This window comes from Vulpes vulpes, chromosome 2, assembly GCF_048418805.1.
Source record: "Vulpes vulpes isolate BD-2025 chromosome 2, VulVul3, whole genome shotgun sequence".
NCBI classification, from domain to species: domain Eukaryota; kingdom Metazoa; phylum Chordata; class Mammalia; order Carnivora; family Canidae; genus Vulpes; species Vulpes vulpes.
Genome location: NC_132781.1, coordinates 26,269,353 through 26,292,819, shown reverse-complemented (window position 1 = coordinate 26,292,819; position 23,467 = coordinate 26,269,353). Strand labels below are relative to the sequence as shown.

At 51.3% G+C, this 23,467-nt stretch overlaps 1 protein-coding gene across 6 annotated transcripts; it reads right to left on the bottom strand.

Moving 5' to 3' along the window:
* Window positions 1-831: 831 nt before the first annotated feature.
* On the bottom strand, window positions 832-21,598 carry MYCBPAP (MYCBP associated protein). Of its 6 annotated transcripts, none has more exons than XM_072747474.1 (19): window positions 21,437-21,595; window positions 14,405-14,532; window positions 13,246-13,405; window positions 13,015-13,118; window positions 12,004-12,187; window positions 11,612-11,727; window positions 10,925-11,075; window positions 9,653-9,768; window positions 9,449-9,564; window positions 8,896-9,007; window positions 7,907-8,096; window positions 7,233-7,420; window positions 5,697-5,843; window positions 4,846-5,256; window positions 4,336-4,457; window positions 3,375-3,490; window positions 2,815-2,960; window positions 2,477-2,647; window positions 832-1,015 (listed from the first exon to the last, which is right to left on the bottom strand). In XM_072747474.1, the coding sequence occupies exons 1-19, from the start codon at window positions 21,477-21,479 to the stop codon at window positions 914-916; spliced, it is 2,823 nt and encodes a 940-aa protein (XP_072603575.1). In that variant the 5' UTR covers window positions 21,480-21,595; the 3' UTR covers window positions 832-913. The 6 variants fall into 6 exon arrangements, 5 of the variants coding, with proteins under 5 accessions (XP_072603575.1, XP_025851662.2, XP_072603574.1 ...); XM_025995877.2 differs by having other exon boundaries at window positions 21,214-21,481; XR_011999701.1 differs by lacking the exon at window positions 2,815-2,960 and having other exon boundaries at window positions 21,214-21,481.
* Window positions 21,599-23,467: the final 1,869 nt, after the last annotated feature.

Sequence of the window (23,467 nt, the reverse complement as noted above, 5' to 3'; positions counted from 1 at the left end):
TGAGGCCCATTTGGTGCTTATCTGAAGCACCAAATACAAAACCAAGCAGGTGGGAGGTTGTGGCCACCACCTCATCTCCCACCCACACCTCTGCTCCACTAGCACTTAAGGTGGTGAGCCCAGCATTAGCAAAGTTGCTCTTCAAACTCTGGAAGCTTAGAGCCCACTCGGCACGAGGTCTGGCCCTGAATGATGATTTTGGACAGAAAGCCATTCAGGTACTAAGTCTAAGCTGACAGTACTTTCCTTTCCATGAGCCACCCCTTGTCCACTTCCCATTTCTCTAAGCGGCGGGGGGGGGGGGGGGGGGGGGGGGAGGGGGGGGCATAATGTCCAGAGCTGTTTTTAAGGCAAAAAGTGGTCCAAGGGGGCCAGCTGGTCTGACAGGAGGAAGGGATGAGACAGGCTGCCGAGGACACAGGGATCTGGCCTCTAGGGTTTGACAGTGTAGTGAACATGATCCCCAGGGACTGCAACTGGGCCTTGACCCAGCCAAAGTGCGAGGATCTCAGGGAGCCAGGCCCCATTGGGACCAGTTCTCCTGGTCTCACACTTGGTCATTCTTGGTGATCACACCTGGGGAAGATCTGGTTCCAGGAAGCGTAACCCCAAAACTGTGGGCCAAGAAAGGTGAGAGGCAGGGTGATGCTGATGTCTGTCCAGTCACCTGATTCATTCCTTGTCCTGATAACAACCTGTTTTTCTACTCGTCATCTTACACATCACCTTTCAGGTAAACGTGTTTCTCCTTCCACCTGTGGGATGGCTCCAGGAACTGGAGGAGGGGAATCTGAGGCAGGATCAAAATCCAACACTCAAGACATGAAGGCCTAAAGGAAGCGGTGGGAACCTAAAGGTTCTTTATTGATTTGTTCATTAACCAGTTTCCCAGAAGGCCCCTTGGACACATGAGTCAGGTACAAAGATGCAAAGTCTCCTCGACATTCTTTATGGGTCTGAGATCATCAGCCAGGACCATCAGGTCAGTCACTAGGGTGTCCAGCAGCCCGTAGACCTGGAAGAATGGGATGAAATCACAGGCAAAGGTTTGCTCTATGGAAAGCACCTACACCAGCGAGCACACAGCATGCTATGAGGGCGGACATGTTTACACCAGGACAGAAGGGGTCAAACCAAACCTGCAGAATGTCTGTAGAACCTTTTTTTAAATTATTTTTTTATTTTTTAGAACCTTTGTTTTTACAGATAGTTTTATTTTTCCAACAGTTTGGAGAAATAATCCTGCAGCAGGCCCTTGGACATGTGGGGGCACTAAAGCCTGGAGTGGTTAAGGGGTAATTCTGGAGCCCATTTACCCCTTGGGGTAGTCCAGTTCCACGCTGGCCATCCAAGGGCCAGATTTCCTTCCAGTTAAGATCACAGATCCACATATTGAAATGTCTCTGGGACCATGCCCTCTGAGACTGGACCATGTGGGCTGGACCACATGAGCCTTGGCAAGCTGCTTCTTCATTTCAGAGAGCCCTAGGATTACTTTTTAAACCCCATCGACCTTTAGAAATCGCCATGATGTCACCAGCAGCAAATGGAACATCTGAGCAAACGCAATCTGGAGCGTTACCACAATGTACATGACGCAATCCCAGCTACCTAGCCACCAACGCCAGAGGAAGACGAAGCACTGCCATTACTCGTGGTGACAATCGAATGTGACTTTGCGGACCTTCCCTCCAAAGCAATAACAATACCTGGGTGAATCTCTAAGGACTTCCAGCTTAGAATATACCAGTATGAAGTCTCTCCCCTGTGGCCCAAAACGCTACTTGGTGGTTCCCCCAAGGGACCCATTTGCCAAGATGCACCTAATGCAGAGAAAGTGGAAACAGCAGGAAGGGAGGAGGGGCTTCTGCTCTGTTCCTCTGGTCTGTTTTCCAAACCACAGCCAGAGTGATCTTCCAAAGCCTAACACAGACTATGTCACTCCTCAAAATTCAAACCCCTGTGGATTTCTCCTTTTGACTCAGAAAAGCCTCAAGTCCCTGCAATAGCCTGCAAAGCCCCACCTGATCTGCAGCTTGCTCCCTTTTGGTGGCCTCTCTGCCCTCTGTCCTCCTGGTCCACTCTCTCCCCTGCATTAGCTGCCCCCTCTGTCAAAGGTACTCTTCTTCGATGGCCACATGGGCATCCCTCACTTCCCTTCGAGTCTGTTTGATATCACCTTCTCAGTGAGGTTCACCTGCCCCAGCCAGCCTTCCTGCTCCCTTCCTCCCCCAGCCCTGGGTTATCTCTCTTCCTCCCAGAGTGTTTGCCTTGTAACATACCGGGCGTGTCACTTAGGCATGAGGTCTTGTACACTAGGATGCCCTTCACAAGGGCAGCTCTGTTTCCATCTTCCATCATGGCACACCAGGCATTCATTGTTCATGGAGTAAGTGGGATGAATGAGGGAGGGGAGGAAGGCCTGCAGAGCAGGCATGCGCAAGGGGAGGGCTGGGTGCAGGGCTTGTGCCCTCACCTCTGTGTGCAGCCTCTTGGTGTATTTCTCCATGACCAGGGGATCTATGGGTTCCTGAGAAGTGGTAGTGCTGTCAGGGGCAGGGTCTTCCAAGGAAAGCCTGTCTCGACTTGAAGATTTCATTGGTTTCTTGTCATCCTTTGCCTTGTGCTTCTTACTGTTTGAACGGTCCTGTTGAGAGAGCCAGAGACACACACAGCCTTCAGGAGCTCCTGGGGGAGGTCCAGGGAAATCCAGGCTTTCTGCAGAACAGCTTACTGGGAGAGCCAGGACATCATGCTAGAGGACCACCCACCTGCCACAGCCCCACCTGAGGCCCACATTAGGTCCCCACATGCCTCTTTCCCTGGCAACTTGGCTGATTTTTTGTCCTCTTTCTCTCTGATTCCCAGCTGCTTCTTTTCCTGGGCTGTCCCTTTCCGCTCTTCCTTCCCAAGTTTCAAGGCAGTCGCTTTCGCTTCCACAAAAGGAGGGGACTTTTGATCTAAGGGAGGTGAATGGAAGACAGCATGACCTGGCCTCAGTGACCCCACAGGCAGGGTCAGAAGAGCCAGACAAGTGAAAAGCCACTGGCTGAGACACATGATGTTACGAACAGGACTGTGGGGCAGGGGTGCGAAGCCTGGTTCCAGTCCCCACTCCACCACTGCCCCATCTATGGCACAGGTAAGTCATTCAACCTCTCTGAGACTCCACCTATAAAACCAGGGCACTGAATGAAGGTGGTCACTCAGGTCACTTCTGGATCCCAAATCCTAGCAGTAGACAGAAGGGTAGCGGGGCCTACTCCATTGGTCAACCTGACAGAGGTCCCACCAGAAGGGCGTGGATGGCTGAAACACACGGCCCGCTGGGTGGAGGGGTGGGGAAGCTACGTGGTGCATGGCTGCATTCTGACCTTGCTCTTCTGGCATGTCCAAATAGATGGTCTCTTTCTCGGGCAGACCTAGCAGAGCCCTCAGCCACAGGGAATGGCTCACCAGGCCATCGATCACATCCCGCCACAGCTGCAAACTAGAGAGCAAGGCATGCTGGAGAAAGCCGTCACCCCTCGTTTGCCCTTGAACATGTGGAGGCATGGGTCTTTCCCTTCTAAGACATGGGTCCCAGGGGCTGCCATAGAGAGGCCATGCCCAGTCCAGCCAGCAGCCTCACCAGCACCTGTGCTGGCGCTCGGATACGGATCTGGCTTCCCTGGGACAACAGCCGGGAAAGAGTGGCCTAGGACGAGGGTTAGGTCAGTCTAGGGTCCAGCTTGAGACCCTAGCTAGCCTTGGGTGCAGCAAGACAAAAGTGGGGGAACTTGCGATTCCCTAAGCACCCCCCCACCCCCCGCCAACTGAAGGCACCCATGCATAGCCAAGCAAGTTCCAAAGGAGATGTGAGGCTTTTCATGGTCTCACTATGCTCCTCTTTTTTTTTTAAGATTTATTTATTTATGATAGACAGAGAGAGAGAGAGAGAGAGGCAGAGACACAGGCAGAGGGAGAGGGAGAAGCAGGCTCCATGCCGGGAGCCCGATGCGGGACTCGATCCCGGGACTCCAGGATTGCGCCCTGGGCCAAAGGCAGGCGCCAAACCTCTGAGCCACCCAGGGATCCCCACTATGCTCCTCTTCTCACTGCTCTCTGGTTCCTCCTCGGCCCATTCGTCTGCTCATTGAGAAGTAACCAGGCAGGAAGGTGGGAAAGAGATGGGGAGCTCCATCTGCTGGAACTGCTCCAGGCTAGGGGGCTGCTGTGGCAGGTGCCAGAGCAGAGAATGTTTGTGGCACCTTTCTGCATCTGGGCTTAGCCCAGAACCACAGGCAGGACTTCACAGTGGGGAGGCAGGGCCGGCTCTCCCATGGGGGCACCTACCACACCTGGTGCCGGAAGTCAGATTGCAGGGGCCTCTGTTCCTGGCACAGCTCCAGGGCTGCTTTGTTGAGCCTGATGAGGGCATCTTCCCTCTGGTTTTCCTCGGGGAGTGCCATCACTGCCTGGCAGAGTTGTAGGTACCATGGGCAGCTGTCCTGCCCAGGACACCAGGGATCTCTACATCTTCTAGTGATGGGCCTGGTGCGGCGAGGACAGATGGCCAGGAGAAGATGCAGCCATGGAGAGGGGACCTCCCCCAGAACTATGTACCCATGAACCCCTTCTCCAAGGTGTGCCTAGGTCAGAGAGGGATCTGTCCCACCCCACTCCATGGTGACCTGGGCACCCAAGACAAAAAGAGATGACTCAAAAGACTGCTTTCTCTGGGCTCTCAGCAGGGTTTGTTTCTTTGCTTATGGGGGCAGAGAGTCTGTTGGGGCCCTCCCTCAGTGTACTGCCACCTACACCAGGGCCACCATTCTACCCACCCCTTCAGAGTCAGGGGAGCACCTTTCTGAAATCCTCCAAGCATAGGTTCCACTCAGGAGAGGGAAGGCCATCCGGCTCCCAGGGGCTCTTGGCACTCCCCAGGTCTGGGCTCTCCTCCACCAGGATCTCCTCCATAATGCTCTTCCGCAGAGGACCTTGGGCCCCTGCTCCAGGCTTCTGGGACCAAAAAGCATCTTGGGAGTCCTTGGGAGCCTCACTCTCTTGCTGGAACAGTTGGGATTCTGAGCCTTGACTCTTAGAGGGTGCTGAAGGCTCCGGGTTCACATAGGCTGGCTGTGGCGTGGCAGCCTGGGCTTTGGGGCTGAGGTACTCCACCTCACTGGGCCTGGCCTCCTCGGCCTTGAGGGGCAGGGTCAAGTACTGGCACCACAGGCTGTGCAGGCTTTGGACCACTTGGTGCTGGTAATGCAGCTGCGGCAAAGGCAAGGGTAGACATGTGATGGGGAGGGCGGGAGGCAAGGTGAGAACCCAGAGTCCCAGCAAGCCTGCTCTGGCTTCCCCATTCCAAGAGCACTGATGGAGGCTGCAGGGAGGAAGCCAGCAGGAGCTGTTGTGGCCAGAGCAGCTCCTCACTTCCCCTTCCACCTGAGTATCTCTGACTTAAAGCTTTTTTTAATTTGCATTTCCAAGTAAGACTGGGGTTGTGCAGCTCCATTCTGACCAGGCATCCACTTACTTGCTAAGTTATCTTGGGCAAATTGTTTAACTGCCCTGGGCCTCAGTTTCCTCATTGTAAGCACGGATATAAATAGTACCCCCAGCACCGGGCTGCTGTGAGGAGAAAGTGAGTAACTTATGGAAGATGCTCAGGGGCGCAGGTGAGGGCGCAGGGGTGGGCGCTGGGCCTGTACCCGGGGGTTCCTATGGTGGAACAAGTCCTCCTCTGTGAGACAGGCATCCACGGGGGACTGTGCACGCTCTGGGGTCAGAATCCCACTCAGCAGCTCCTGCAGCACGCTCTCCACGATGGTGACTGCTTCGCGGACAGCCATCTTATGCTGGGGAAAGGAAGGTGGGACAAGATGGCAGCTCAGCCTTTCAAAACCCATGTTGCAGCCCTGAGGGGGGTCAGAGCCCTCAGGGCTTTGTGCCTTCCTAGGGGTTAAGCTACTGCCACTGTCTGTCTCTTAAACACACACACACACACACATATGCATACTCCTGTTCCCACAGTCAAAACCCCTGGGTATCACCAAATATCCTTTCCTAAAAGAGGCTGAAAGGGGGACGCCTGGAGGGCTCAGTGTTTGAGCCTCTGCCTTTGGCTCAGGGTATGATCCGGGGGTCCTGTGATTAAGTACTGCATTGGGCTCCCTGCAGGGAGCCTGCTTCTCCCTCTGCCTGTGTCTCTGCCTCTCTCTGTGTCTCTCATGAATAAATAAACAAAATCTTAAAAAAAAAAAAAAAAAAAGAGGCTGAAAGGGCATAGGAGGGGAAGCCAGTCCCAGAGATATTGCTCCCTTGTGGGGCCAGAAGGTCATACAGTCAGCATTTTCCCCTCAGATTAGGAAGAAGGGCAAGGGGTAGGGGCACCATGGTTTGGGCCCTGTTTACAGTGTGGCTTGGCCACACTGTTGGTGTCGCAGGAACAGTGGAGGGGCATCTTATGTGAGAGATGGTCCTATAGTCAGCAAGTCAAGCAGACATGGCACTTATCAGAATTACCTGTGCTCACCTGGGGCTGACCCCCAGCTAAAGTAGTTGGCTTGTATCTGGGGACTACAGTAAAAAAAAAAAAAAAAAAAAAGTGCAGCTTTCTACAGAATACCTGGAAGCACAGCCGCTGGCCAGCTCTGGAACCAACTGGAGCCAGGGCCAGCAGACTCCCGGTGCCCACCTCGATCTCTCCCCGGGTGTCAGCCCCACTAGTTAAGTTGTTCTCTCTGGTTCAGAAGGCTTGCCAGTTAAATCAGACCCCACCGGATAGCATCAGACCACAGTGCAGGAACAGAACTTCCAGCAGGTCTGCTTGCAGGTGGGGCAGAAAACTGTTCCTCTTCTCACCTGCCTACCCACCTTTTACATCACAAAGCCCTGGGGAGTGCTGGTTGAGCAAAACCAGCTACCTGTTGGTGAAAAATTCACCTTTTTTTTTTTTTTAAGATTTTATTTATTTATTAATGAGAGACACACATGGAGAGGGGGAGAAAGAGAGACAGAGACACAGGCAGAGGGAGAAGCAGGCTCCATGCAGGGAGCCTGATGTGGGACTCGATCCAGGGTCTCCAGGATCACGCCCCAGGCTGCAGGCGGCGCTAAACCGCTGCGCCACTCCGAAAAACTCACCTCTTAAGCTGGGAGAAATAAGATCCCTGAAGGTAGTACCAGGAAGAAGACCAGGGGAACCTAGCTGGTGTCCAATGGGGCCAACATTCCGGGCCTCCTACCTTCAGTAACTTCCTCTCTTCCTTGAAAATGTCCTGGGTCAGGGAGACTGCATGGAGATTGACCTGCAGGGGAGCACCTCCTAACAGGGTGGGGTGGGTTCCAAACTCCCAACATTCCCTGAAGATCCCTGCATTCAAAGACTTGAAGAAGAAGGTAAAGGTTTTCGTTTCTCCAGGCAGGATCACACCTGAGAGGGACCAAGACAGAGGTTTTCACCACACAGGAGTCAGCTAGGCCTGAAGCCTGTGTGTATAAAGTTAACTGAACCCTAAACCTTTGCATACACAGTTAACTGAGCCCCAGGCAGAGTGACCGACACCATCCCGATTTGCCCAGAACCAAGGGGTCTCCTGGGATGTAGGACTTTCAACTTTCTGTGCAAAAACTGGGGAAGTCTCAGGCAAACCGGGATTAAAGGTTCCTAGCCTCAGGTCTGAGCATATAGGTAACTGAACCTCTAGAAAGTTTTTGCTCCCTGGTGACTCTCCTCTCTGTGATCTCAAGAGTATGACCGTTCCACCAAAAGACATGGACAGTTGGGAGAGGACACAATTCATGGAAGAAATGGGAGGGATGAGGCCAGGGAGAGGGGCTCAAACTTTCAGGAGCATCAGCCAAACTCTGGCTCCTCACAGAACGAGGGCAAAAGCCAGGGAGCAGTGCAGCTAGGTACCTTCCCGATTGTTAAAATAAAACCGCGGCATCCTGCTTCTCTTCAGGCCTTGGAAAGAGTCCTGCTGGGACCTCCGGCGCCAGTCATACCAAATGGCCACTGTCCCGTTATTGACTACAGTCAGTTCTGAAGATGTCTTCTCCCCTTCTAGAGTTTCAAAGATCAAACGGACGGCAATTCCAACATGCTTCTGGGGGAGGAGGAGTTATGAGAAACGTCTTTGAGGGATGCTCTGGCCCAGGGTGACCAATTCATCCTGGTGTGCCAGGGACTTTTCTGGGTTTGACACCAAAAGTCCTGTGTCCCAGTCCTCCAATGCCTGGGTGCTCTGAGGTCTATCATTGGACCAGGATAGTGGCTGTCTCTGAAGTTGCCATCCACAGCAAGAAGGGGAGAGAAAACAGATTTTGTATCTGATGAACAGTTCTGCTCCTCAGATCTGAAGGGTTTTTTTTTTCTTTTTTTAAGAGAGAGAGATTAAAAGAAAGAGAGAGAGAGAGAGAGAGAGAGAGATGGTGCATGTCCATGAGCCGGAAGGGGGGCAGTGGGGTTGGGGGGGGAAGGTCAGAGGAAAAGGGGAGAGAGAATCTTAAGCAGGCTCCATGCCCAGCATGGAAGCTCACATGGGCTCCATCTCACGACCCTGAGATCATGACCCAAGCTGAAATCAAGAGACAGATGCTTAACTGAGTGAGACACCCAGGCACCCCCTGAAGAATATTTTAGAACCTTCTTGAAGCCTGTTTGAGAAGGTTTGCTTATTTACATGCTTGGGTGGGGGGGGGCTAGGTACAAACTGGGTGGCTTGTGACAGTCTCTTTTCAGCCTTGTGATTTTATTCTGGCGTAAGTTAGCACTGCTGTTACCATTTTCAAACATGCTGAATGCATGACCAGATAAAAATGCAAATAGGTGACTGTCCAAGCTCCTTGTGACTGCACCTGAGGGAGGCCCTTCCAGCAAGTGGGTGAAAGTGGAAGCAGTTTTACCTTGTCCTGTGGGTTACTGCCTCTGATCCAGCAAGCTGGCTTCCCACAGAACAGCAGAGAAGGGCCAAGAATAGGCATGGGGATCACATCAGGGTAATTGGCCAACAAGTCTCTGTAAGAAAAACCAATGACTTATTTTCCCTAGCTACCACAGTCTTGCCACAGGGAGGCCAGGGAAATGGCTGCCAGGAAGTCTGGAGAGGTGCCTGGCTCTGGCCTCTGATGGAGGACCCTCAGCTCCACTCGGCTTCACTTTGTCCTGCTCTATTCCTACAGGTGGGCACTTCCTGGACACACAGATTCTTCATGCATGGCCACTCGGCATGCATGGCATTTACCAGCAAAGGAATGGCTGGGAAATCCCCTTTAGGGGCTGGTTGCTGGAAGGGAGCAGATGGTCATAGCAGAGCTGGCGCAGGTGTTGGAAGGGACCCAGAGACAAGCTGGGATGGAAGCACTTGGGTTTCAGAGGGGGTTGTCTGCCCCTTGTACTGTGCATGCTGGGGAAAGCCACTCTTTCCAACCTCTCTCCTGAGGGTCCAGGCCAACTCACAAGGACACAGTGTCTTCAGAGGAGCTTTCCTGGCTCCTATCAAATACTGAATAGTCTTCCACCGTAACAGCCGTAAAAGGATGCCCTCTGCCCACCACCTCCAGGCCATCAATATCCTCAGAGAGATCGAGAAAGGGAAGATTAGCTCACTGAAGATGGGGGCATCACGAAGGGGCTTCAGACCCAGCACAGAGGTGTACCTACCTGCTGGCTGAAATCCAGCTCTGCCATGACCTTCTGCAGCTCCTTGCGTCGGTAGATCAGAAACAGACTCCGATCCCAGGTGTAGCGGTACCGAGCCTCCTTCTGGGCTGGCAGTCCTAAAACAGCAGGGTCCAGAGGTCCTCAGCACAGTTGGCTGTGGTGGCCTCTTCCCCACCCACTCACTCTCAAGGGCTCTGCGAGCACCCCCTCCCCGCAGCACCACTTCTGAAAAAGGAGAAAATACAGTTTCCCTGTGAGGCCCGATTCCAGTCCTCCTGTCCCAAACCTACCACCTCAGCAGCCCAGTACAGGACATCCTGCAAGATCAGTTTGCAAACCTGCAAACCTTTGGATTATAATCATTTTTTTAAAGATTTTATTTAAAAAAATAAAAAATAAAAAAATAAAGATTTTATTTATTCATGAGAGACACAGAGACCGAAAGAGGCAGGACACAGGCAGAGGGAGAAGCAGGCTCCATGCACAGAGCCCGATGTGGGACTCCATCCCAGGTCCCCAGGATCATGCCCTGGGCTGAAGGCGGTGCAAAACCGCTGAGCCACCCAGGCTGCCCTTTGGATTATAATCATAATAGCAGCTATGTTTGACTGAGTCTTTAACAACTGGCCCAAATCTCTTACTATACATCCTGTCTCATTTAACACTCTCACATTCCACAGTACTTTACAGATGGGGAAACTGAGGACCAGAGAGCTTAAGTAACTCTCTGGAGTTGGCAAACCCAACACGGGGAGTGGGGGGGAAGGGCTGAACCCAGGAATTTTGGCAGCCTTTAAAGCAGTGCCACCACATAAAAATAGCATGCAAACCGTAAATGCAGGTCACCAATGTAATTTAAAATTCCCTGATGCCACATCGGAAAAGGTGTAAAGAAACAGGTGAAATTAACTTTAGTAATATAGTTGAACCCAACAGATCAAAACTAGTATCATTTCAACATGTAATCAATATAAAAATGATTACTAAAGTATTTTTCTAGTACTAATCTTTGAAACCAGTGTGCAGTCACACCTGAGTCCATGCTAGCCACATTCCAGGTGCCTGATGACTACCGGGCCCATGGCAGCCGCACAGCCAGAGCAGCCCCACAGTCCCCTTCTCTCACTAACCTACTGCAGGGGGCTGGACCTCTAGGGCTTAGGGGCCTCCATCCCAGGCAGTTCTCACTCCAGAGCCATGCTGGCCCCCCACCCACACCCCCGATCCTAGGCCAGTTGCAAGCTGCCAGTGTGCTTCCAACCTGCTCCTCACCCATCTCCACCTGGATGCAGCGGGGCTTCCTGACGTGAGTGATTGGTTCCAGGATGCCACGCTGAGCTTTTGTCTTTGTCATTGCCAGACCCGTCATTTCATCTCCCAAGTATTCCAGGCGACTCCAGAACCCAGTGGTCTCCTCACAGCTCTGGCAAGGACATGTGAGTCACATCACTTGGACGCTTTGGAGAGAGGGTGGTGGAGGTCCAGGGCCCCGGGGAACAAGAGTGCCACAGACTTCAGATGCTCCCCCTGGGGGACTCGCTGCTGCCCGAGAGCAGGACAGAAGCACCCACTTTGTTTCTGGGATGGCCTGCTGTAGCCCCAGTCGAGTGGCTTGGGCCCACATAGGTGGCTGCACTGACAAACCGGAGCACAGGATGATGCCCCAGGTCACCTGAAAGCTGGAGTCTTGGCTTTTAGAACACTGAGACTATTCTAAGAACCCAGTAGCTTTCCCCTCAAATTGACTACCACTGACCACCACAGGCTGAGTAACCAAGCTAGCCAGGCAGCCCCAAGCATCTGAAAACAGGACCAATGAGAGGATTTAGTAAAGTCTTTCAGAGCTTAACAAGGCCTTGCAATGAGCAGATTTGTTGTTGTTCCTAATTGTGTGACCTGAGGCAGCCATCCCTGGGTCCAGACTCCCTCTCATGGAGCACTTGGGAACTCTGTCCTCACCTTCCCATCATGCTGTGTTGGAAGTATTCGGTCAATGAGCTCCCGTTCTTCCTGGATCTGTCGGTAGGTCTCCCCAGTGTGCATCAGCAGCTCCCCCACAGGCTTCTTCAGGCATTCTGGAAAGGGCAAGCCAAGAATCCTTGAGTCAAGCCTTCCTTGAGTCAGAACAAAGGCTCCAGTACTGCACACTGGTCAGCGCCATGGCTGGGCTGATTTCAGGACCCGCTAAGAGCAAGGAGCACTTGGGAGTAGATGGTGGAAATGGGACCAGCCTGTATCCAGGCTGTGGCTGGGCGGAGGGACAGAAAAACACAGCAGCAGAGCCTCGGTGGTGGTGGTGGTGGTGGTGGTGGTAGATGAGGCCCAGCAGGAACCCCATCCATTGTGCTCACCGCTGAGGACTTCCTGCTGCTGCTTCCACAAGTTGATGTTGCGCTGCCAGTTTTTGAGAAAGTTGTGCTGAGGAGGTGGGGCCCAGGGATGTGCCTTCTTTTCTTCTGGGGCTTTCTGCTTTGGTTCTTTTTTAGCTGAGATTAGGGTCACCAAGCCTGGTGGGGTGTGTATCAGCTCAGCCAGCTGCAAAGTACACCGAAAGCATGTGGGTGGCAAGGAGGTACTGAGCCAGAGTCAAGCAGAGGCTTCTCCAGGCTTCACCCCCTGCTGTCCCCCGACCCTCGCGACCTTCTGCTCAGAGGCCCTCCTGTTCTGGACCCTCACATAGGGACTGACAGACCCAGAGAGCCTTGGAAGCCCCTGTCAGAGACCTCTCTTTCAGATAGGAACCTTTGCTCTGAGACGGTGGTCGGCAACTCAGTCTATAGGTCCCCCTCACAACTAATGCTAATTGACACCTTCATCTGCAGGGCCACAGAGCCATTTTTATATGACTCCAGGCCTCTTGGCACCAGACCAGAGATTTTTGCCTAGAGCCAGGACAGCAAAGGAACTAAGAGAGAGCAAAACACCCCATGCCTGGGAAAGTCAGGCAGACATGTGGCCCTGGGAGCTTCAGGAAGCCACCTTCTTCCACCATGTGGACCAAAGAGGAAGTGGGCCAGGCTTTGGAGGAGGGATAATGAAGCTGGTGCATAGAGGAATGGAGGGAAGGAGGGAGTGGGAACTCTGAGTCCTGGGGTCGGAGTCCAGTCTAACTGGAGCTGGACACACTCTTGCTTTGGGGTTCCTTGAGGAGCTTCTGTATCTTTATTGTGAACTCCTGACTTCAGCTGAAGCTAGTTTAAGGTGGTTTCACCCTTTCAGGGGAAGGGTTGCTAGCACTTCGGACACAGGTCCCATAGACTGAACTGTCTCTGTAACCCCAGTCCTGCTGGACTTTGCCAGCTGGTTAAGGCTGGAACGACTTCAGTGACTTCTCTCATCCGAGCAGCTCTGTACAAACCAACCTGGGTGTTCCCTTGAGCAACTGCAATTCTCTTAAAGTCCTGGAGGCTTCCCAAGATGTGGTGAGACAGGATCTGTTCACAGCCATGGAAGCTGTCACCTGGACCTGGTGGGGAAAAGGAGGGAAAGGACTACCTCATGGAAACATTTCAAGGGGGTTACTTTCTGATGGCGACCCAGCTTGGTCCCATGAATTCAGAGACCAGTGACGCCAGGGCCAAGGCCGGACATACCAGAGTAGTCCAGGGGCTTCGTGGCTGCATCTGGAGTTGCGGGATGTGCTACTAAGTGGCAGACCTTCCTCTTTGGATCCTTGGGTTTGAGTTTACGGATGATAAATTTCTGGGTAATGACAGGTCTATCTTGTGTCTCAAAAAGGCGAGGAATGTGTTGCTAAAAACAAAACAAAACAGAGGAGAATTCCACTTGAGATCAGGAGGAGGAAAAAACACCACCCATCTCCTCTGTCCTAATTCTTGGTGGAATTCCTGAAGGCTGACAAATCTGTTGCTCCAGCTCTATCCATATGCTCTGTCGAGGAAATGCCCATGCAACAGACATAAGGCTCAGTAATGTTCTGGAGGAAAAAACTAACATTTAGTGTCTCCAGATAGTACAGGTGAGGAGTGGCTGACTCTCCCAGGTAAAGCATGGGGTTAGGGTTTAGCAGCTATATCCACATCTGTAATGTGCTTCTCAGACTCATTTTCCCATCTGTGAAATGGGGATGATGGGTACTTGCCTCTATGGGAAGCAAGACATACCTCAATATCTCATTTCCCTGGGGTTCTATAGGACTCTCAGAAACGTTAAAACAACATAGTAAATTCTGTTAGATGCAAAAGTGCAAAGAATTCATGTTCAACTAGAGGATGTTATGCTAAGTGAAATAAGTCAATCAGAGAAAGATAATTATCATATGATCTCACTCCTGTGGAATTTAAGAAACAAAACAGAGGGTCATGGGGAAGAAAGGAAAAAAAAACAAGACAAAATCAGAGAGGGAGACAAACCATAAGAGACTTAATCGTAGGAAACAAACTGAGGGTTGCTGGAGGGGAGGGAGTGGGGAGAGGAGATGTGGTAACTGGGTGATGGGCATTAAGGAGAGTGTGTGATGTAATGAGCACTGGGTGTTATATTAAGACTAATGAATCACTGACCTGTACTTTTGAAACCAATAATACATTATATGTTAATTAATTTAATTTAAATTTAAAAGAACTCTAAAAAAAAAAATTCATGTTCAATTTTTCCATGGAATAAGACCTTCCCTCTGAGTAGGAAGGTGGTGAAGAGAGAGTAGACATGTAGACATGGTCGATGTTTTAGACCACATAGACTGGCCCAGAAAAGTTCCTGCTGTAAGGGATCCCTGGACTTTATGCTTACCTTCTTGAGGTCTTCTTTCTTGATGGCTAAGGCAAGAATGTCATCTCCTTGTAGGACATTGCTAACAGACTCTGGTTCTTCCTGAATGGGGGGTGTGGGCTGCTCAGGTACCTTTGCCCGCTTCTTTTCTGAAGAGAAGCAAAGGTACAAGTATATATATATATTTCTAATATACAATAAATATTCTAATATCTAATAGATATGTAATATATTCTACTATCTGATAGGTAATATCTATCTATATTAGGTTTCATAGTAGAAGGCAGAGCTCAACACCTAGACAGACAGCAGAGGCTGCTAAGATGGTCTGCAGTTTACTCTGGAAGGTCCCCCTACCTGTTCCCCTTGGCCTGCTACAGTGACTGGGACTTCTGGAGCTGGAGTTGAGATCAGAAGACAGTCCATTCCAGGCTGTGCTACTTAGAAGCTATACAATCTTGGGTATATCACTTACCCTCTCCTGGTCTCTGCCTTCCTTTTGGTAAAAAGAGAAAGCTGGACTAAATCAGTGGTTACCAAATATTAGTCAAATGTCTGCCTGAGGATCTTCTGGAGAGTTATACAAATATAGCTTCCCAGGGATCCCTGGGTGGCTCAGCGGTTTAGCGCCTGCCTCTGACCCAGGGTGTGATCCTGGAGACCCAGGATGTGATCTTGGATACCCAGGATCGAGTCCCACATTGGGATCCCTCCATGGAGCTTGCTTCTCCCTCTGCCTGTGTCCCTGCCTCCCTCTCTCTTTCTCTCTGTATCTCTCACTAATAAATAAATCTTTAAAATAAATAAATAGGGGATCCCTGGGTGGCTCAGCGGTTTAACGCCACCTTCAGCCCAGGGCGTGATCCTGGAGTCCCGAGATTGAGTCCAACGTCGGGCTCCCTGCATGGAGCCTGCTTCTCCCTCTGCCTGTGCCTCTGCCTCTCTCTCTCTCTGTCTCTCTCTGTATGTCTCTCATGAATAAATAAATAAGTAAAAATATTTAAAATATATAAAAAAATAAAAATAAAAAAAATATATATATAGCTTCCCATATACTGAGTAGGGCCAGGGCCAGGGGAACTGTTTGTTGTTGTTGTTGTTGTTGTTGTTTTTAACACCCTAGGTGGTTCTGATGCTGAGTGGTTTGAGACAACCAGACTAGATGCTTTCTCAGCCTCCCTTCTTGCTGGCAAACCATGCATTGTTCTAGGTGAAGACACCAGGTTTCCTAAGATACTGGCTAAAATGTAGATGTTCTGAGGGAAGCAGAACATTCACCTCTGAGCATTTATTTCACATTCTTTCATATAATAAATACTGTTTAAGCATCCAGCCAGACACTGTGCTAGGCTCTGGGGATACAGGCAGAGTCTCAGGTTTCCAAGAACACAAACTCATGGGAGACAAGACTGTCAAACAGGGTCACTGAACTAGGGTCACCATGGGGGGCATCGAGGGGGACCCCAGCCCAGTGCATGGGGCACTCAGGGAGGGCTTCCTGCGGGGGTAATTTTTAACCCAAGAGCTGAAGATGACAGAACTTAGATGTGAGAAAGTCTTGGGGAATAGGCATTCCAAAGGGAAGAGCAGGAAGAGGCCTAGAGGCAACAGAACAAAGTGGGCATCTGGAACTCAGAGCACATTTTTCAAATAGCTGGAGTGCAGCAAGATGGGGGTAGAAAGCAGTGCCTGGGAAGGGAAGTTGGCGCCACATGGCGAAGAGCTTAGTGAGCTGTGTAAAGAACTTCGGTCTTTGCCCCGTGGGCTACAATATAGCAAGGAACAGATTGGGGGGGTGCAAGACGGAGCGGGACACTATTTATGAGTCTACTGGAGACAAAAGTGGCTCGTGGGACTGGACGAAAGTGGAGAGATCTGAGCCTATTTCTCTCAAGTGCGGGGGCTGGAGCGCAGCTCTGACAACTCATGGTTAGAGCGAGTCACTCTCCAGTGAGAATACATTCCCGGTCTGCTTTCCACAGACGTGGGTTAAGAGTTTCAAATGCATCTTGCTTCTCTGGCTAGGGTCCTCCCGTCTGCTGCCCCCTGGTTTAGAATGATGTGATGTGGGCAGCCCCGTTGGCTCAGCGGTTCAGCGCCGCCTGCAGCGCAGGGTATGATCCTGGAGACCTGGGATTGAGTCCCACATTGGGCTCCCTGCATGGAGCCTGCTTCTCCCTCTGCCGGTGTCTCTGCCTCTCTCTCTGTCTGTCATGAATAAATAAGTAAAATCTTAAAAAAAAAAAAAAAAAAAGAATGATGTGATGTGATGTAAGGCCCACCACAGGATAATCAACAGAAAGACTAAGTCCTGCCTTTTAGAGACTTTATTTATTTATTTTTAAACTACTGGCTTTTTTTTTTTAAGATTTTATTTATTTATTCATGAGAGACACAGAGAGAGAGAGAGGCAGAGACACAGGCAGAGGGAGAAGCAGGCTCCATGTAAGGAGCCCAACGTGGGACTCGATCCCTGGTCCCCAGGATCACACCTTGGGCTGCAGGCGGCACTAAACCGCTGTGCCACCGGGGCTGCCCCCTTTTAGAGACTTTAAAACAAAACTTGGTTTTGTCCACTGCTCCTCAGAGTACTCTAATTTTGAAGGGGCAATATCACTAAAACATCAAAGCAGGGGTTTTGATTACCAAAATCCAATGTTTTTAGGAAATGCCCACATAGTGGCTGAAAAACCCACGCCAGAATCATTCCAACAGTTTTAAATGCAGCCTATTGGTCAGTCTTCTCCTCTGCCAATAAGGTCAGCAGAAACCCAGGAGTATCTGTCAGTTAAACCACTGAGCTGTGTGCCCGTACGTGCATGCACACACACACACACACACACACACACACACAGGGCTGAACGGCTTGACCCCCGAGTTCTGGTCCCATCTGCTGCTGTACGTGCAGGTACAGCCTTAGGTCTTAATTTCCAATTCCTCTCTCCTTTGTACATAAAGCCACCAAAGTTGGTGGTAGTCCAAAAGAGAACTGGTAGCAGTTGAAAGTCTGCTTTTATAAATATTTTGGAATTTGGGAATGTCTGGCTGGCTCAGTTAGAGGAGCATGTAACTTTTGATCTAGGGGTCATGAGTTGGAGCCCCACACGGGGTGTGGAGATTAAATAAATAAATAAAAAGACTTTACATAAATAACTATTTTGGAATTTATATTTTCCAGGACTTCTGCTTCCTGTCTGTCACCTCAGCTGGGTCTACATCTTCCCAAGGGATTAAATATCTCCAGATGTATGCTTTTTACTGGTAGGCGTATAATTACCATGCGTAAACTTAAAAACCTTCAACATTGCTAAAGATTTCTGAAATACTGAAACTCTGCTCTGAGATTTCTCTGAGGTTATCCTGAATGCTGTTTAATGCTCTGTTATGGCATAGTCAGGGAGTACTGTGTTCTAGTTAATGAAGTATTTAGAAAAATGATATATACATTTGGAACTTCAACTCACCCTAGAGAATATTCATTGAGCAACTTTTTTTGTGTGTGCTATAAACTGCAGAGAAGATGGGGCACCTAGGTGGTTGACTGTCTGCCTTGGGCTCAGGTCACGATCCTGGGGTACTGGGATCAAGTCCTGCATAAGGCTTCCCTCAGGCAGCTTGCTTCTCCCTCTGCCAATGTCTCTGCCTCTCTCTGTGTGTCTCATGATTAAATAAATAAAATCTTAAAAAAAAAAAAAAAAGGTTAAGCTATGGCTCCTTCTCTTGAGGAACTGAAAAACTGCAGCAGACACTAACATGCACCAGCATAACATAGGGGCCTAACTTAGTGGCACAGATAAGGTGTTTGGTTACACATCAAAGAGGGAACAGATGGATGTGGATCATACAGGTTAGGGCTGTAAAGAAAGGTTCAGAAGAGCAGGTGCAGGGAACAGAGGCTGTTAGGCCCTGAAGGACCAGAAACCTTCAGACAGAGCAGCAAACAAAAATGTTCCAAGTGAGGTCAGAGAACAAAGGTGGAGGCAGGGCAGAGCATGACGTATGTGAGGCATGGTGACACAGAAGGCTTGTTGGGGGAGGTAGGGGTGATATTGGGGATGAGAGAAAAATCAGGGCATGACAGCTTGGTAAAGTAAGGCTGAAGCATCTGTCTTCTTGCTGGCAGGAAGAAGGTTTGGTCCAGGAGAGTGAGTTGGTAAAAGCAGCATTTCAGAGTGATTCATCCAATGAGGGTAAGCCAGGTGGACTGGGGGCTGGGCGGGGGAGGTTGGTGGTTTGGAGAGGCAAGTTGGGGAGAGCAGGGAGGAAGGACTATTGTGTGTAGGGGGGTCATTTCAGGACCTGTGGGAGGACTCAGCAGGATCAAGATATGTCTTACTACTAAACTTAATGGAGGCTCAGCTATTCCCTGTTCTTTGGTCTAGAAACCCAAGCTGACTGGGGCTTCTGGGGAGTCCCATAGCTGGCATTTCTCCCTTGATCCTGGCAGCTGTGAGGGGGTCAGAGACAGCCCCTTTACATGGGGCAGTTGGGTAACATTTCTGCTGGTGTTAGGCCAGGCAGCTAGAAGCAAGGTGCTCAGATGAAGTAGGGGTGGGGGAAAGGGGAGAAACTATGGAGGGAGAAGAAACCTGGCCTCAAGTTTTCTGTTTCTCGTGTTATCTAAACATTATTCTTTTTCAATGTTGACCAAGGTCTTTGGGAAATTCTGACTTCAGGGTTGCACTGGGAGAACCAGGGGAGAGGCTGTCCCTAGGGTTCAGGGCTGAGCTTTCATTGATTGGCGAGGGGCATCTGGTACTGCTGGGAGTCTTCCCGGTTTCTTAACAAAAGCAGGGAGAAACACGGAAGTCAAAAGGGCTCACTTCCCCAAACAGATTTATAGTCACATTATTTGCTTGCCTTTTTGCTTATAATTCAGAGAACGTGGAGAAACATAGCACAAGATTATATTGTTGATTAATTATATCATATGGGGGAGAGGGTGTAAAAAGTACTTTTCTACTACATTATTGACATCCCCTGAGATATTTTAGGGGGAAGAAAGGGGTATCTTGCATGCTAAACTAAACACTGGCTTTATCCTTCCTCACCCCGGTGCATGTTCCCAACTCAAATGGCTATTTAACAAACTACGTTTCCCCTTCTTAAAAAAATAAATATGTAGTGATAAATCTTTCCTTGATTCGTTTACAGTAGAAAGTTCAAATCTGATAAGATCCAGAAACTAGGTGTGCAGAAGGCAATGGCTAAGAAAGCCCTTGACTGCCCTTGGGAAAGGGGCCCAGCTATTTTTCTTTCCCTCTTAACTGTTAAGAATTATATCATGAGGGACACCTGGGTGGCTCAGTTCGTTAAGTCTCTGCCTTGGACTCAGGTCATGATCTCCGAGTCCTGGGATCGAGCCCTGTATCAAGCTCCTTGCTCAGCAGAGAGTCTGCTTCTCCCTCTGTCCCTCCCCACTGCTTGTGTTCTCTCTCAAATAAACAAACCTTAAAAAAAAAAAAATTATGTCATGAAACAACATCTCAACCCAGCCTAAATCAGACTTTTATACTACGAAGAGGGATAAAGCCAGCCATAGTGACTAAGCAGGCCTCCCAGGGGCCTCTGCTGACTGGAGACCTGCCCCTCTCCTCACGCTGACCACTGCTCTGAGGCTGGCTTTGGGTCTCCTCAGGGCCTGCAAGAGCATGAACAGACTTTTTGACCTAGCAAGTAGGGCCCTGGTGTGGTCTGGTCCCCGTCTACCCATGTAGCCCTGTCTGGCTCCTTCCCTCTCCTCCACACTCACCACCTCTGCCCTGGCCACCAAGGTCCTAGTTCCATGCTTCAGCTCATGCTGCTCCCTGCTCCCTAGACCTGGGAAAGCAAACTGCCTTTTTTCAGAAGGTGGGGGAGGGGATGTCAGCCACAGATGTCACCTCTTCAGAAAACTTTCCCCCAAAATTCTAGCATCTAAGGCCTGGGATCAAGGGCTCTGAGCCCCCTTAACTAGGGATCCCTGTATCTGAGCATTGATATTTGCCTGGTTCCTCCTCTGGCAGTTCACTAGATTGAGTTTCTTGTGGACCAGGGTCACACAGTCAATACTGACACCGTTGCTGCCCAGCCCAGCACAGTGCCTGCCCACAGCAGCAGGCCCTCAATAAACGGAAATGGCAAAAGATGGAGATGAGGTGAGTTGCACATAGGAACACGTCCACAGGGGTGAATGTGCAGTCAGACACCTTGGGACTCTGCCACCTGCAACCAGAGGAGGCCAGGACGCTGTCATGTCTGAGACGGTCTCCAGTTTAAACAAGTGGGACCAGTGTCATCCATCCCGAGAGGACATACGTGGTGGAAAGAGGTGGGAAGAACTGGCCAAGTCGGGCATTTCTTCTGGGTTTTTCCAGCCAGCGGCTTACGTGAACACCCTCAAAGAATCCCCCTGGTGGGGTTGTTGGTTTCACCACCTCAACATGTTTCGTGCATTCTTTTCTGAATCTCTTTTCCCAAGGACTGGGGTTCCTAGACCTCTTTCTTGACTCTTCTGAACCCCCCGCCAGCGGAGGGCTCGGGCCTGCGGAGTCCCACCCTAAGATGCGGCCTCCTGCCCAGGGCCATCTGCCCAGCAGTTGACTCTGAGGCCTCTCCGGCCTTTCTACGTCCCCATCCCCAAGGCCCAGTGCACTGGGCCCCCTCCCCTCAGGGGTCGCTGCCTTCAGCCCTGAGGTTTGGGGTACGCCTTGCTCCGTACCCCATTCCCCCGTTATCTTTACCTCTGTCCTGGTGTCACCCCCGTCCTCCAGGCCCTGTGTCGTGAATCCCATCCAAGAACCCCAGCCCCTCTCGGGTCCTCCTGAGCTCCCAAGGCAGCCAGCGCCAACCTTTAAAGACTTCTGCGGCCTCCAAGAATCTGTGTGTAGACATTTTGAGGCGGGACTCCTTCTTTAGAGACTTCATGGTGCCGCCCGGGCTGAGAGCGTGACCCTGCGCCGCGGGACCGGGGACAACGAGGCTGCGCGACACCCCGGCGACCCCGCGCCCTCCCGCCCGCCGCCGCCTTGGCGTCCATAGCAACCAGCGCCTCGCGCGGGGGGGCGCACCCACCGATCAGCTTGGGCGGAGACTGCTTGGCAGCCACCTTCTTCATCCGGCCACGCCCTCGCGCCCGCCGAGGGCCGCTCCCGCCGCGCGCCGAACCGAGCGAAGCTGCCGGCCGGGGGCGTGATGTCACAGGGAGCCGGCGAGCGCCGTGACGTCAGCGCCCGGCGGGGCGGGGGCGGGGCGAGACCCCGGGAGCGGGGCGAGGTGGGCGGGGGGCGTGAGTCAGCATCGCCCCGGCTCCCGCCTTCCCTCTGCGCCTCCCTCAGGCGGTTTCTTCCACGCCCCGCCGAACCCCCCTGCGCGGCTTCCCGTGGGCTTCAGTGACCTGGTGGCGCCTGCCCGTCCCCTGTGGCCTCCGCCCGCCCGCGCTCGCCACAGGCTCTCCATCACTTACCCCAAAAACCAGGCTTTTACCCCGACTTGGGCGCCCCTTGTACTGCTGGTTTCAATCCCTGCAGATGCTGCTGCCCTTGACCCCCGAATTTAAAGTAGACCCGCTGTGGTCTCAACTTTACAATTGCACCTGGTTTGTTTATTTTTTCCCTAGAGCCCTAAGGCATTCTCGAATTATTCTGTTTGTTGGGGCAGGCGGCGGGTGTGTGTGTGTGTCTGTGCCTGTTATCAAGTTCTCTTGAGAATGTAACCTCCATAAGAGCAAGGCAGGCCTGTCACTTGTCCCCACCCCCACTCCAACCCCAGTTTAGCACTTTGTAGTCACTCAAACTGTGTGTGGAATAATGAAGGGGCTTTGGAGCCAGACTGCCTGCTTGCTAGCTGTGTGTTCTTGGACCAGACCCCTTGACGTCTCTGAGCCACAGTTTTCTCACTTATAAAATGAAGATGGTGATGCCTCCCACACAAGGCCACTTGAGATCATAATTGAGAATATGTACTTGAGTACTTGAGATGCATAATTGAGAATATGCATGAAAAGTACCCACCACAGAGATCTCCATAAGCCATAGAATCTTCTCAGTTCTCAAAATCATGGTAAGGTTGGGGAGATGGGCTCTATACCCATTTTACAGATGAAAAAACTGAGGTCTACATAAGAGGAGGCTGTAAAGGCACCTGAGTAGCAGGAAGTACAGTTTGAGCCTGGTTCCCCCAAATCCAAGGCCAGAACTCTTTGAGCCCTGTCTTCTGGGCCATGTCAGAGCTTTGCTTCAGTCTGCCCTAGACAAGGGGAGGAACTAGGGAGGATGACTGTAGGGGTAATCTCCCGGCTCCCTGTGTGTTCCCCAGACACCTCTTCATGCCCCTCTATATGGTCACTTTCTTACTGAAACATCCTCCATAGACAACTTCTCTTTTGCTCTTGGGGGCCCAACCACTAGCCTCCTTCCACCCACCCTACCCCCCACAAGGGAGTCCCCAGTTTAGCTCACTCCATGAACATTTACGGAGCACTTAAGATAGATCAAGCCGATCACTGTGTCATCTGGACTTGCCAGGAAGCAGACATGGAGACGTGTTTAGGAGTGCAAGATGTTTACTGCAGGGCAAAGTGGGGGTGTGGTAAAGCCTTAGGGGAAGGAAGCAGGACTGGGCTGGGAAAGCCTCAGATGGTGTTGCAGATTCTTCAGAGTGAGTAGTGGACCTCTGGGGCAAAGAATGTTCATTAGAGGCTGTCTGCCACCTGCACTTCTTGCAGGTGAACAGTGATTTCTTTCTTGAAGAAAGTAGCCTGGAGCTCTGTGACATATGGAGGAAAATAAGAAACATCCCCTCTTGCTCTCTGGGTGCTCAGAGTGCACTCTAGAACTAAAGACAAACACTCATGAAACTCATTCTAAGAGCCCAGCTTCTGGAAGGCCTTTTAACTTTGGGAGGCTGCAGAGCTTGTGGGTAGCCTGGCTAGGAGCCGGGACAGAGGCCTGGGCGGCCGTTCAGGGAGGGTTCCATAGAGGCTAAAGGACGAGGGAAGAAAGGGGTGGGAGAGGTGCTTGGTTAGGTGGCTACATAACCTGGCTGGGCTCTCCTGTCTCCCCTGAATGACCTTGGATGGGTCCCCTCTGCTCTCTGTGCTTCAGT

What these genes read in the sequence shown, in the direction of transcription:
- MYCBPAP (XM_072747472.1), bottom strand. Translation starts at nt 21,289, where the DNA reads ATGAAGTCTCTAAAGAAGGAGTCCCGCCTCAAAATGTCTACACACAGA. An exon ending in AGAAAGAAGACCTCAAGAAG is followed by an intron (nt 13,406 to 14,404) that starts GTAAGCATAAAG and finishes TTTTGTTTTTAG; the next exon opens with CAACACATTCCTCGCCTTTT. An exon ending in AAGAGAGGAAGTTACTGAAG is followed by an intron (nt 5,844 to 7,232) that starts GTAGGAGGCCCG and finishes TCCTTTCCCCAG; the next exon opens with CATAAGATGGCTGTCCGCGA.